Consider the following 15,440-nt stretch of genomic DNA (forward strand, 5'->3'; position numbering starts at 1 on the left):
GCTAGTTCAAACAAGCATTAACTAAAAGAAATCTTCATACACCTCACAGGAAAAAAAAAAAGAAATTACAGCTTTGAAAGTTAATGTCCAGAGCCTTACATCCACCTAGTCATGAAGGTAAGGAAGCTGTGACACAAATTATAGTCTAGCAGAAGAAGAAAGATTGCAATAATAATCTAAAACAGCAAGTCAGAAGCAAGATTTTAGGAAATCACAAGTAGAAAATGTAATTAGATGAACTAAAATCCATGGTTCACCCACACCTTGAATAATACTGTCCCCTCACTCTAAAATGAAGATCTACATCCTGGGAAAGGTCCAAAGAAGGACAAGAAGATGATGAAACAAATTAATACCTTCTGTATAAAAAACCTAACAGAGACTCTTCAGCCTGGAAACCACATGACTTAAGTAAAAATATGATAGAAACTATAAAATGATGAATAAGAAAAACTGGTTCCAGGTTGACTGTTCACCAACTTTTCCAGTACAAGAATTGGAGTCCACCAAATGAAACCAGTGGGAGCCAAGCTGGAATGAAACAACAGGAGGTGATTCTTTGTACAACAGGCACCAGATATATGGAACTAAGTGCCAAAGGGTGTCAGGAATGCAAGAACTCCAGAGGGATCTAAGGTAAGGATGGAAACGTATTTGGAACAGGGAATCATCAACAGTATGAAAAATCCAAAATGCATCAGTATGAGGAAAACCCATGAGGTAAGAAAGTGTTGGATATGAAATACAGCTCTAATTCCTAAGTTATTCTTAAATCCTTTCTCATGCGCTGCTTTAGTTATTAAAAATCAGTATTACAAAAATACTGCATATTAATTTGTTTAATTCTACATAGTAAATGTAATGCCGGAAGGAGGATGATGTTGTTGAGGTAAAGGACCCAGTGCTTTAACCCTGATTTAAAGGGTGCATTGGGCTGTGCTCCTAAAAAATGTTTAACTAACAGATGTGCAACTATATTACTTCTTAATAATAGTCTGAAAGTCATTATCAATATAGTCTTATCAACCATCTGATAGTCACATCGATAGTCACAAATGCCACTTGCTGAAAAGAAACAAGCAACACCCAGGGCTGGTTTTGATCTGAAGCAACAGAGAATCATTTCTGAAATTTGGTACACTTGGTGCATCCTGCTATCAGGTGGCATTCTCATTTCTAGAATCAGTTACTTTCCTTCAAATATAGGGCTAATATCTTTCAATTTTTTGATCTTTAAATGTCAAGGTAGATCCTTGTCAGCAACTGAAAATACCACATGAAAAGCATCTCACACAGGAGGGTCAGAGATTGCTCCCCTTATTCACTACAAGGAAATATTGGCTGAATCCAGAAATTTCACCTCTCCGTTTCCTCATTAGGATGATTACAAATATCCAGCTTTCTTCACTGGTTACAATTTGGGGCAAAGACACATTTATGGATTTCTTCTCATGATACCAAATTAGTATTGCAACAATTAGCAGGCAGTGATGTTCACAGCATCCTGATGCAGCTAATCTGCATCTCAGCTTTATTCTTCCGTGAAATATGAGACACCAAACAAGTAACAATGTGATGGAAAGGCAAAAAGCCCACAGTTGCACAAGTGGATTTGGTGATGGGGAGGTACGAGATACACAAAAAAAAAAAAAAAGGGAGCAATTTCTTCTCCTTGTAATTTTACATAACCTTTGCGCAACAATAATCATTATAATCAGAACTCTGCTGTGTGATAATATTAATATGGACCAGGACTGGCTATTCCAATTAAGATTTAATAAGGTGGGACTTAAACTCACACCTTTCTCTTGGGTTTTATACTTTCAGAAAGCCTCACTGTAGAGAAACTCAATGTTTCCCAGAATATGAGGTTTTTTTCTTCTTTATAAGTAAAACCAAGTGCTTTCCTATCAGATTAATTAAACCTTTCTCCCTCTGCCTTCACTGGATTTGACTTTCAATCTCTCCTTGCACAGAGAATTACTTTATATTAAAGACACAACAAAACAATTATTTTTGACCTAAATATTTTCTCCTAGCCTATAAAAAATACTCTGAATCTATGTATGCCTGAAGAATGCTTTTTCTAAGTGTAACCTCCTATTTTATTTCCTCTCAAGCTACAGCTCAAGTAAAATGTGTCATTTTCTATGAAAAGATATGCATTTTCCTAACATGTTATAGTCATCGACTGGTGCACCTGAAGCCTTCAGAGGGTCTAGCTTTGAAAAATCTGCATCAAAATACAAATAATATACATGCTAGTTCAAACAAGCATTAACTAAAAGAAATCTTCATACACCTCACAGGAAAAAAAAAAAGAAATTACAGCTTTGAAAGTTAATGTCCAGAGCCTTACATCCACCTAGTCATGAAGGTAAGGAAGCTGTGACACAAATTATAGTCTAGCAGAAGAAGAAAGATTGCAATAATAAAAGTACAAACTAGATGCAAACATCAGAGGCTCCTGTGTCAGGGAACTGAAGCAAAAAATCACCATGGTAACCCATTAATTTTTAGTTCTCAACCTAATGATCATCTGAGGAAATAAAGAAAAAAAGAAATAGCACCTTGATACAGTGTTTAGTAAAGATGAAAATGTCACAAAATGAGCATTCTTCTTTACCCCAAAATAGCAGCCTCATCCCGCCGGTTCTTACCCCTGCCATAAACCACTCTCAGTCAGTGCCAAAAAAAAAAAAAAAAATTACCATTAAAGCAAGAAACATCAATTCAGCAAAAGTTAATTAGTAACTCATTAATATAACAGATCTCTTTCAGTTCCCTTTCTGGCTTGGGGACACGGAGACACTGGAACTTGCTTTTTCCTTTTGAAATACTATTTTGGGAAACTTTAGCGTTTAACATTTATTGATGGCCTATCAGAAACATCAATGCTGAAAGTCTCCCTTTGCCAGTGTGATGCTTTTTGGGAAACTTTAGCATTTTCATTTATTGATGGTCTATCAGAAACACCAGTGCTGAAAGTCTCCCTTTGCCAGTGTGATGCAGTGACACTCTGTCTCCCTATGATTTTCTCACAAATCACTGCTCTTAGGCAGAATGGGACCTGGAACGCTAACGATCCCTCTGCATTCAGGTCTACAGTTCTGAGAGAAATTGAAAGAATTTGAGAGAAATTTCCTTATTTGAGAATTTCTTAGTTTTGTTCATTCAGAAGCTGTCATTATCCGACTTTCCATTAATTCATGCAAATATTCAATAAAACTATTTTATGCAAATAATTCTTGGTCTACAGATTGTTTATTCACATTTGGCTGAGCGAACTTAAACTCGTGCTTGTTAACGCTGACCTGAAGATAAATCACATTGGGATTTTGTTTGTTTATTGTCTTTTTGCTGTTTTGTTGTGTTTTTTTTTTTAATTGCTGCTGGTTTTAATTCTGCATTTGACCAAGAGAATATTACTGGTGCAAACAGTAAACACCCAAAATATTTTCCTCATTGCTCTACAGGTTCCCAAGGAGAAATGGAGAGGGAGGTGCTGAGCTCTTCTCCCTGGGATCCAGTGATAGGATGGGTGGGAATGGTTCAAAGCTGCACCAGGGGAGGTTTAGACTGAACATTAGGAAGCATTTCTTCACCAAAAGGGTGGTCAAACACTGGAAGAAGCCCCAAACCTGCACTGTTTAAGAGGCATTTGGCCAATGCCCTTAACAACATGCTTTAGCTTTTGGTCAGCCCGAATTGGTCAGGCAGTTGGACTAGATGATCGTTGTAGGTCCCTTCCAACTGAAATAATCCATTCTAACTCCCCTTTTCCAGGTGGAATGAACAGATACGTTCCTCCTTTCCAAGTCTTCTTCCCATTTAAAGAAACTCTTTACCAGATGCTGGTCATTTACTAGGTTCAGGACAGAACCCCAATCACAGCACAAGTTAAGGCCAAGTTAAAAATTATTAATTGCACAGTTAAGATGGGAATTAGGCTCCGCTCAGCTCAGCAGGACTGAAGGCAGATCCAATCCCCGCTGCGTACCAGCACATGAAATAAAAGCCTTTTGCTGTTCGACTCGGCCTTCCAGTCACCGCTGTGTTACCAGCACGTCAAATAAAAGCCTTTTGCTGTTCGACTCGGCCAGTGAAGAACAGAAGGAGGCACTGGTTTAACCAAGAGGACAGCAGCCTAATGAAATCAATATCTGTCTGCAAGAGAATTAGATAATCAAAGGAACTGAACAATGTAAATTAAATTCATTATTGGGATAATTACTTTGGCATTATATCTTCAGCGCAGGCACATTCTCCCAACGAAACTGTATACAACTTTTTTTTTGCAAGTCATAAATTGCTATAACTCATGTTCTCACCCCTCAAAAAGCACCCAGTCGGAAATATTTTGAAAACGTAGCACATATGCATGCACTGTTTCATTCAATATCACTTTGTCTGCTGCTGCTAGATTTTACAATAACAAATACCCATTCAAATGACACTACTACGAATGCTACAACTACAGACACAAAGCATTTGTGTTGATTTTTCCTAGACTTGCAACTGATTTCATATCTGATAACTCATATGAGGCTCCTTCAGATCCAAGCTTACATCTGTTTCAAGTGCATCAGCAGGATATTTTCTGTGAAAGCTGTATTTTTCTATTTTCACAGCTGGCATTGGAAATCTCCCATGAATATAAACAAACTACACATATCTACATCCAGTATTCAAAAATACTGTATTAACAATTTTTTATGTGAATGTTGCTTTGCATGTAGAGGAACACAAGAGGGTAAGTTTGTACCTCTTTATATGGAGATAAACCATCAAAACGTGGAACAGAAACAATTAAGAGAAGGATAGATTTTGAGGCTAAAATTTCACAGATCATTAGACATCAAAGAATCTGTAAATTAATAAATACTCCAGAACTAGTGGACTTTCAAGTCAGGTTACTTCCTTGAATTACCAAGTTATGTACAAGGCAAGTGTTGGAAAAAAAAATTGTGAAAAAAAAATGTACCCTTGTTGGATTTTGGTACACGGGGCGTTCTCTCTCTTCATTCTAAGTGGCTGAAAAAACTGTATTTTCAGGTACAGTGTTACATTTGTTCTTTCAGCCACAGTTCCTCACTCTTGCCTCCACCACATCTTTCCTACGCCCCCAGTGAAAACAAATGAGCGGTCCATGATTCATGTGCCCAGACTCACAACGAAACGACAACGGCCTCCGACAGGAGAAGAATTAATAGGTACATGCAGGGACGGAGGGTCAGCTACAAGCTCTTAAATGCAATAAATTAAACTCTGAGTAAGATCATTACCATTTAACATCCCAGTGTATACACGGGGACTGAAAATGCGACTCAAAGAAAAGTCTTTTAATTACTTCACTGGATCCACGATTTTTCCCAGTATTCTCACCTTTGTTCACAAGTGACACAGGAACATATTTCAAGCACCTAAAGATGTCTGAAAGTCCTAGTGCTTTGTCCTACCTAATAGCGCTTTCACCTCTTGGATTACTTTGTAGAATATTCCTATTAGAGCGTACCTTGTATGTGTTTCCATAGCACCACCTAAGAGGAGCTTTTTAAAATTGCAAATCATAGAATCACAGAATGGTTTGGGTTGGAAGGGACCTTAAAGAGCATCCAGTCCCACCCCCTGCCCTGGGCAGGGACACCTCCCACCAGACCAGGTTGCTCCAAGCCCCATCCAGCCTGGCCTTGAACCCCTCCAGGGATGGGGCAGCCACAGCTTCTCTGGGCTAGAAAATTACCTCCCCATTTTTCAAGCCTATCAAAACCCTCTCTGTCTAATCAAGGCAGATATTTGCCAATTAAACAAATGCGGTTTTTCTACTGCCAGATTATGGCGCACGGAATAACATCTAATCTTACCTCTCCGTTCTCCAGAGGGTGGATTTTGGAATAATAAGAGGTGCATATGACTTCATCATCTTTGATGTAGGAGGGCGTTCCAGGCCGGGGGTGGATGTTGTAGCGTGCCAGGCACTCGCTGTCGGTGATGGCGTAGTACTGCCAGGGCTGGTAGGCCTCACCGTCCAGAGAACGCTCCAGGATCCAGTTCCCAGGTCGGGGAGAGTTTGCTGCTTTCACAATGACATATGCAATCTGGAAAACCTGAAAAATAGAAGCATTGTTTATAAGTATATACATAATTATAAATTCATTCCACTTTCTTAATAGCTACCAAACTAAGAACAGTAAATACGATAATGTTTGATTTTTATTTTTTTCCCCTAAAAATGCTTACGGCCTCAGATTCCATTGAAACTCTTTAATTACAGAAATAAATTCTCCATTAACTTTTCTGAAAAAAGATCAGTCGCATTAGGCCAATAGAGACTTTGAAAATAGAATTTAAAAGCACTCTAAATCCCACATAACTTCGTAGGTAATTGCTAAACTGCGGTTTCAGCCAAACGTTTGCAAAGTTTGTTTTCGAGTATTTTCAGTTTCTGCACATATATTTATAGACATACACTTGCTGCAATGTTTAAAGAGTTGCCAAACTCTGTTACAACTTTATCACTGTTTGGAAAAAACACAGGTTTAAGCTTTTGAAAGGTAATCACATCACGCTAAAATCATTCTATAAAACATTCTTGTTTTAATCACATGGCTCAGCACTGTGGCCATAAATAAGCTTTATAGGACAGAGCCACATCAAATATCCCTATAAACAGAATGTAAGCACGTAATCAATGCTCATTAGGGTCCATTTCACCTGCCTATTCAATTGATTTATCAAGGGTTATTTCTGTTTAGAGGCTCGTGGAATGCAATCCACAAACAACACATTTCCAGCCGCAGAATGACACACATGAGTGACCAGCTTTGGTTTGGTTTTTTTAACCTGTAACATCTCCATGCCACGGAGGTGGAACTGAAGCTAAGGAAAGGAAACAGCAGTTTCCATTAGAAAAGCAGAACCTGCAGTAAATTAATATTTTTAAGATGCAGCGCTGTGAGTCTGCACACGAGGATGCCAGAGGGTATCATGGAGAAGGGCGTTGGTTTAACACTGAATGTTTGATATATGGGATAGTCACTGTAAAGAAGCTGCACGATTCCCACTTAGTCCACCCAAAATCTTCTGTAAATACTCAACCAATCAGTCGCCCCCGTGGAAGAAGATCCTCCAGTAATCGATGAAAGAAACAGTAAGAAGACTCAAATTTGTTTTTTTAATAACCATCAATATTATTTGTCGTGCTTTCGGTCATTTTGGTTCTCTTTTACCTCAAACCAGGACATTATTAGAAAATAGAAATTGTCTTAAGTGGCAGAGTACTGCAAATACAGCAGTACATTTGATGACAGAGGCAAAGAAAACGTTTATCTCCAATTATGATTCCTGCCTTCTGTGTAGATGCTGAGAATACGGGAAGATCCGCACTAGCTTCCGTCAGGAAGTCAGATCACCAGCAACCAAAGTTCTTCAGTGGGAATAAGAAGTGTGTGATGCTGTATTTATTTGAAAAACATGTGTGTAACTGTGCATTTGTGGAGGATTATCTCCAGTTATCAATATTTTTCTTCAATAGAATAAAAGAAAATCTCCAGAGACGAGCAGAAAGCTGTGTTTCATTCCATTATTTCAACAGGAATCATACAATCACTTGTTCCCTCTTTCATAAATGCCCTTTCCTTTCTTAAATTCATTGATAGTTATATTTCATTGTGGCCACAAACAAATGTAACTGTAAAAGTACTGGATCAGTATCACCAATATTGTTTATAATAAACAGAGAAAAACACAGCATTAATATACCTCTTCAAAGTGTTCCTCCCCAGTTAAGTTCTTTGAAATGAAAGAAAATAGCTGGAGTGTTTAATTATTCATTATTTCCTAAGGTAGGTAATGAGCAAAAGCTATATATTAAGGAACTAGTTTATGAAAAGTTATTTTGCACATTGTCCTTTGCAGGAGTAAAGAATCTAATGTACAATGTAAATTATTTTCACACCAGCATGACCTAGTCAAACCACAATCTCTTTCAGCTCCAGCTGTTCAGAACACAGATTTCATTCTAGAGCACTTCTAAATACTTTTTAAAAAAATTTAATTAAGTGTCATACATCAAGTTGCCATAACATGACTATGCCTTATATATTGACTGGAAAACAACTAAGATTGAACACACCTCCAGGGCTTCTACCCTGGCAGACCAGTGGTTTAGGACACAGCTGAGAATAAATTCATTATCTCAGGTATGCATGTATAGTTTCCTGTGTGGAAGTCTTAAATTTTGCAAAACTTCACAGAAGATTCAATGCTATTTACATTGCCTTAAGCCAAGAGAACCTTTAGCTCTGCAAACATCTTGGAGGCTCTGGCTCTGTGGGGCCAGGAGGTGTGATCCCCAGGAAGCCCTCTCCTGTTGGCTGCTCTGAGACACTGGGCTGTGTGGGAGAGAGAAACCTTCTGCAGCCACCTCTCAAATTAGAGCCCCATCTCAAGAACATTTCCTGCACATTCTGCTGAAGATTTGTTTGAAGTCTCTTTTCTTACCTTCTGGGATAGCGCCCTGTTTGACCGCAATTTATTATATACCTTTGGCTTTGATTATTTTTAGCACACTTTGTAAATGAAACTGCAACAAAATGTTAATAAAAAAGCAGAGGAGAGGAAGCAGCACATTGCAGCATACAGCAGGATGAACATTATTTCTCTCAATCTAAACTCATTAAGGAAAAAAGCTTGTTAACATAAATAAAACAGTACATGTGAAGATTTGTTTTTAACTACTATTCCATTAGTTTTTGGCCTGACCCAGTCCCAGCCTGGGGGAGTTCCCATAGTGGCCATTGCACCAGCACTGAGATATCTGCAACCCACCAACGTGTGGAACATTCTCCTTTGTCTTTCAAGCCTCTATTCCCAAGTGGAACTGAAAGATTTGTATAAATCAAAATAATTTCCTGGGCAGAGAAATAGAGCTGGAACTAAAATCCAGGGGTTTTACATGTTGATGGGCTGTTAAGGGTAGTTGCAGTTGAGGGAAGATGAGCAAGCACATACATCAACACCTTGGCCTGGCTGATATTCCTCATCTTTCTCACTAAGGTCAGACTGAAGGAAGCACAGGATGATAATCCATGTTCCTTAGAAACATCTTTTCTTTGGGGACAGCTAGACTTGTAGAGCCTTAGCATGAATTGGGGAGATGGTTGTGCCAGGTCATCTCAGTGCTATGACACAGACAACAAACACAACATACTCCATGCTTCGATGTGCTCACTAAAAAAAGTTGACAATAATGAGTGGAGAAGAGAGGAGACTAAAATGAACGGCAGCTCCATAATGATTCTCAAAGCAAGTCAATGTCATGGAAGCAACATTTCCAGCCAATTGGAAAACCGTCTTTCTCCAGGCACAAGAGTACCTTATTTTATTCTGGGGTTTCTTAGCAAATGCTGTTCTGGTTACTATAATACAACAGAATCACAGAATGATACGGAGCTGGAAGGGACCTCTGGAGATCATCCAGTCCAACCCCCTCCCATAGCAGGTCCACCCAGAGCAGGTGGCACAGAAAAGACCGGCTAGAACTTGGTGGCATGAGACTACTAATACCAATGAAGTCTAATGAATCACTGCTTTTTACTGCATTTGTTTCCACAATCAAAAAAGTGAACCTGCTCAGCTTTGCACAGTAAACATTACCACTGAGCGTCTGCTCCCCCAGGGTAATTGCTGGAGCATGCCTGGTTTACTGCTCAAATAGCATCCATAAACTGACACGTGTCAATTGATGTAACAACGGGACAATCTTACAGCACATCTGGTTTTACACAAGTCCAATCCAATATCACCTGGAGACCGAATTCTGCTGCTGCAAACGCTGCCTGGCAGGATGTGATAGTCCATTAAGGCAGCTGCCAAAGTGCAGCTGGAGGGTTTTCCTCCTCGCTCTGCTCATGCGACCGGGGTGTAATTATGGGAGTGGGAGGGAAACAGTCTAAATAGTCCTTTAAGCCTTTCCCAAATTATAGACAGCATAATAACATAATCCTAAAGATGAGAAACAAAATGAGTCTTGGGTCTCATTTTCACCGGTAATTGTCTCAGCAGTGAGATCTGTGAAGCACACATTGTGAGGAACAGTTCCATAAGTTATAGCGCTGTATCTTCTTATGAATGCCTCATAAGGCATAGAAAAGTGCATCCTACTACAGAGGATAATTTGCTACACTAATATTATTCAGACAGAGCTGAAGTGAATCATTAATCTGCATAGGGTTAGCTAGTGAAGCAGGAAATCTCATTGTGCCCGACTCCCACCTGCACTTCTATTTAAAAAATAAATCCTTCAGTTAGAAACCGTTCATGTAAGTCAGAATATCATCAGAGAAAAAAATACAATACCACCCAATTCTATAGAACTATTGCCATTTCAATTTCTCAACAGAAAAATGTAATAGCTCTAATGGAGGCTTTCATCAGCAATCTGCTGTTAGCTGTGTATCTGCTTATTTACCATAATTATATTATGTTGTTGATTATTATTCCAGTTCAGTGGTCAAATAAACACGGTATTCTTTTATTGAGAAGAGTGCAGAATTCAGGCAAGGGTTTGTCTCCTTACAAGCTGGCATAAATAGTTTTAAAACTTGTGGCCTTTAACATCCCATAGATTTATTTAACCAGTCATTTAAGAGCTCTTGGGGACAGCAAAGCGCTGCAGATACCCCTGTCCCAATGTGAAATCCATCCAGATGAGCCAACCAACAGAGAAAGCTCCCTCAGAAGGCCCTCAGGCTGATGGGGGTATTGCCACAGGGGGTGCAACTATCAAGAGATGCGGGGAAAAAGAACATATTGCATAAAATTTATTACAGGATGTGTTAAGGGGATTGTGTAAATGGATGAGACTTACCAGGGAAGGTTTAGGGGAGGGAATAAAGGCAGGGAAAAGGAGGGATCAAGGTGGATCAGGGAGGAGCAAGTGTAAGGCAAAGGAGATACAAGGCAAAGGAGATAAAAGGAGCCAGTTGACTGTAAATAGCCAGGTGATCAGCACATTGTCCTGATCCCAATCACTGAAGTCTGTCCTATTTTCTCATTAAATTCTTTTTCTAAGTATCTTCCATTTAGGTGTGAACAAGAGTTAACTTCAAGCTCGACCACCCAGCAAGCAGAAGAGGACTGTACACCATCCTCCTGACACACACCCTTTAAATATCTGTAAGCATTGATCAGGTCCCCCCTCAGACTTCTCTTCTCCAGACTAAAGAGACCCAAATCCCTCAGCCTCTCCTCAATTCCTTAGGGTTCTATGTGGTCAGTCATATTTCAAGTCATGTATGCTGTTCTGGATTGGTTTTTGTGCCTACTATTTATGAAAGAGTGCTTGCATCAGAACTGTCTGCTTTTTCAAACAATTGGCTATTTATGAACAAATAACCTCATTTTAGTCTCACATCCAACTCAGAGAGAGAAAAAAGCCTAATAAAAGAACCGAGTGGCTCTCCAGATTCCTCAAATGACCATCCAACTCGTCTCTTATTCTATCGCTGTCCTGAGAGACAGTGGCCACTGTTTCAAACATTCCGCTCACAGTTAGAGATGCTGTAATTGAAAATGCTGGCATGGGGAAAATAAAAAAAAAATAGAAAAAAATAAGATGCTTAGCAGGGTTCAGCTGCTTTCAGTTCAGAGAGCTCATCTGAGCTGCTTCCAACTGAAATGCTGAGACCAGATGGGGAGCCTGGGCTGAAAGATGCACAGACTTCAATACAGGGGTTGGGTTTTTTTCCACAGAGTTGCAATCAGTGCTGGTTACCAGCTAGCAAGGCATCATCTGTCCCAGAAAACCCCTAGGTACAAATGCCATGCAGAGTAAGATGCCCACAGCATGTCGTGGGTAACATTGAGAAAGATTTTACCGAAGCAAACCTCAAAAAGCTCTCAGGTGGGTGTTTCCAAATCAAGCCAAGTTTCAGTCAGAAATCTTCCAAACTTTCTAATTAGACAGAAATTCACTCATATAAAATGCTCAGTCCCATTCAGTTAATACCTGCAGAACATGCATTTAAAAAAAAAAAAACAACTTTAAAAATACCTCAACTTAGAGTAATCTCAGCTTTCTCCCTCCGCTGCATATAAGTGCTAGAGAGGCTCAGGTTCCTTTAAGAACATTTTATTCTCCTTGGGAAAAACAGATCCTTTATTAATACCTCTCAACTTTTGCTCATGTTATAAGTAAAAGATGATTATAACTTGTGTCATTTAAAAAAAAAAAAAAGAAAAGCAAATTCTATTAAAACAGTGCACTTTACAAAATGTCAAACCGTAAAAACTCTCAAGTTGTCCAGCTGCCGAACACCTAAGATACATTAAGCCAAATGGAGGGAGTCAGTACCTGTAAAGTTTCTGGCACTGTCAACTTTCTTCTTTGTAATTTTCTCTGTTGGTTTTCTCCATTACTCACTGTTGGGTTGTTTGTGAAGGCCTCAGAAAGAATAGCTGCTTTCTGTCGATCATTTTTGCTGCTCATCACCGGGCGAGCGTACACCGGCACTGAGGGCTATCGGTAGTAATTTCTTTTCACAGTGCTTTCAAATAATAGCAGAAAGCAATTTCTTTTCTCTCTATTTCCTAAGGCTAATCACTCCTTTCCATAGAGAGACAGTATGGTGAGGAAAGGAAAATTGATGGAAATGCCAATATTCAAACCTTTCTTCTTCAAACCTAGACAATAGCAGAGAAGAACAGAGAAAACAGAAAAGATGTTTCTCTTTCTTTTCCCCTTTTTGATCCAAGCACGGATGCTCAGCCTGGATCCAGCAGCGCTGAGAGCACCCAGGGTAACGTGTCCTTCTCAGAGAGGTTTCCATGCAGTGTCCTCTCACCAGCTGCATTTCAGGGACCTGGCTGCTCCTCCAGCTTGAGAAGAAAAGAGCTATCACAGCCATTTTTTTAGCCTGCATTTAAAAATTCTGTGGTGACAAACCCTGAAATCTAAACATTTAAAAGCTATTCTTAATCTCAACTATTACTGACTCATATCAAGTGTTTGCATTTTAATTCCATAATGAGAATATTGACAAAGATAAAACTATTTCCTCAGATACAGAGGTAGCACATAAGAATCTGTTTTTCCTAGAAAACACTTATATTTCATAAAATCATTAGGGTTGGAAGAGAACTGTGAAGACCTAGCCCTCCTGCCTTCAGCTTGGACATCCTGCACTAGGAGCTGACTGCTCGGCAGCTCCCAGGGTCCTCTTTAAAAACTGGTGTGATATTCCCTTTTCTCAAGTCACTGGGGACTCTGCCTGACTGCCACAGCTTTTCAAGCAACTACACGAGCCAGTTCCCTTGGTCCCTGGGATGTATCTCATCCCAGTTATTCAGACTTCCTTTTCAAGCAGCAGAGAGCGAGTTCACGCTGCACTAATTTTATCAATGTGACCTTTGCCTGACTGCCACAGCTTTTCAAGCACCTAACGAGCCAGTTCCCTGGGTCCCTGGGATGTATCTCATCCAAGTTATTCAGACTTTCTTTTCGAGCAGCAGAGAGCAAGTTCACGCTGCACTAATTTTATCAATGTGAAATTAAAGCCCTTTTTCAAGGTTATGGTTTCTGACTCTTCTGCAAGAGTGCTAAAAACTACATAAATAAATCCTTGTTACTCAGCGAGGTGACATCTATCTGTTACCCACCTTGTAGTGAGGGTACAAAGAGACATCTGAAACTGTTGCGCTGTTACCACAGAGCATCTTCTGCATTATCAACATTTAAACTTTCAATATTTCCCTCCTGAAACTTTCACGCGTTTTACTCTGAGTTCCCCAGAAAAGGACATGATATTCACCATATATAATCTATGATGAGAGGCATCATCCTCAGGACCCAAGACTTTATGTTGAATTTAAGCTCTTTGAGGTTAAGATCACTGACGCGTTTTACTCTGAGTTCCCCAGAAAGGACATGATATTCACCATATATAATGTATGATGAGAGGCATCATCCTCAGGACCCAAGACTTTATGTTGAATTTAAGCTCTTTGAGGTTAAGATCATTGATCCAAGTATGAAAAGGGCATGTACTAATTCATACCCATTCCCTGAACATAACAGAATGTTCCCTCCATCTCAATCTGGAAATATTGTGCAATATGAACAATTTGAATAATGAAAACATGAATCAAGTAGAAACTTGAGCCTTCAAATTAAAATATAGATACTTTTTTCCAAAATATGTTCAGCCTCTTGTTTCCTTTTCTTTTCTTCACTTTCTCCTCATATACACCATACTTCATTTCTTTACTTAAACATGACAGTGGTTAAAAAGGCTTAACACTATATTCTGGCAGTGATTCTAAGCTGTATCACATCACTAAACTGTGGAAATTTCAAAAACATACACAAGGAATGAAAAAATGGGAAAGAGAGAGACTCTGAATCTGATTTCCAGATCAAAAAAGTGTATGCATGTTCAGTTTTCATTTTCACTTTCAGTTCTTAATTAATATTTTTTAAATTATCCTGAGAACTGCTTTAGGTGTAGGTATGTTGCTGCATGGCATTGCAGGGGATATATGGAATATAAAAAGTGAATTATGAGATCAGTAATTTTATCTATTTCCATCTCAGAGCTCCCTTACACAACCACAAGTTACTTCTGAATAACTAGGAGACATAACACATGAGGACTCACAACCAAGCAGAAGGTTTCTCTTCACCATGAAATTTTATGTTCTGCTTAAAAACAAATGAAGTCTTTGGTTTTTTCATGTTTTGTAGCTGGAGAGATGTGACGTACACCCTTCTCTAGGTTTCTTCAGCCACTTAGTCCACATTCGTTCCAATCAAACAAAAAGAGCTCCACTAATGGCTGTTTTTACTGTCTGTCTAAACTACAGCGGGGATAAAAGAGTCTCTAAGCATGACCTGCTGCACAGGCACTTCACAGAATGCAGAGAGAGAGAGAAAGAGAATAATTTCGTTATGAATAGATTTAATGAAAGGCGTGTGTGTGTGTATATATATATGTATATTCATTCTCCATTGTTCAGTACAAGAGATGATTTCATGCAGCCCCAAGGCCTGTTGAAGCATTTACTTTATTACCACTAGTACTTTTTCCTGGAGTGGTTTTAGATCCACCCACAAATCGAGATCATGATGAGGACAGACGAGGGGGAACTCTTGGCCAGTCAGACTCATCACTTGACCACGCTGTGACTCACTGTGCACACTATTAAGAGTAGAAGTGCTTCACCCCGTGCCACGTGCTGAGATCCCACCACCTGCAAACCCTGCTGGCTTAAACAACAGGCAACCCAAAACAACCCCAAGCACACTTCAGCAAATGATTGTGCAAATACTGGCACAACGTTGCAAAGCACTGCACGACGTCCCTATGACAAGGTACTTTCTATCAGGAGTAGCTCCTACTCCTCTAAATCTCAGCTTACACACAAAACCTTATAAATAACAA

General features: G+C 39.4%; 1 protein-coding gene across 1 annotated transcript in view; it reads right to left on the bottom strand.

Moving 5' to 3' along the window:
* The window catches only part of LAMA2 (laminin subunit alpha 2), a 412,919-nt gene that overhangs the window by 278,804 nt on the left and 118,675 nt on the right, over positions 1 to 15,440 (bottom strand). The window contains exon 4 of the mRNA XM_014942611.1: positions 5,865 to 6,107. Within this exon, the coding sequence (XP_014798097.1) occupies positions 5,865 to 6,107 (243 nt within the window). The remainder of the gene's footprint in view (positions 1 to 5,864; positions 6,108 to 15,440) is intronic.

Source organism: Calidris pugnax, unplaced genomic scaffold, assembly GCF_001431845.1.
Source record: "Calidris pugnax isolate Ruff unplaced genomic scaffold, ASM143184v1 scaffold86, whole genome shotgun sequence".
Classification (NCBI taxonomy): domain Eukaryota; kingdom Metazoa; phylum Chordata; class Aves; order Charadriiformes; family Scolopacidae; genus Calidris; species Calidris pugnax.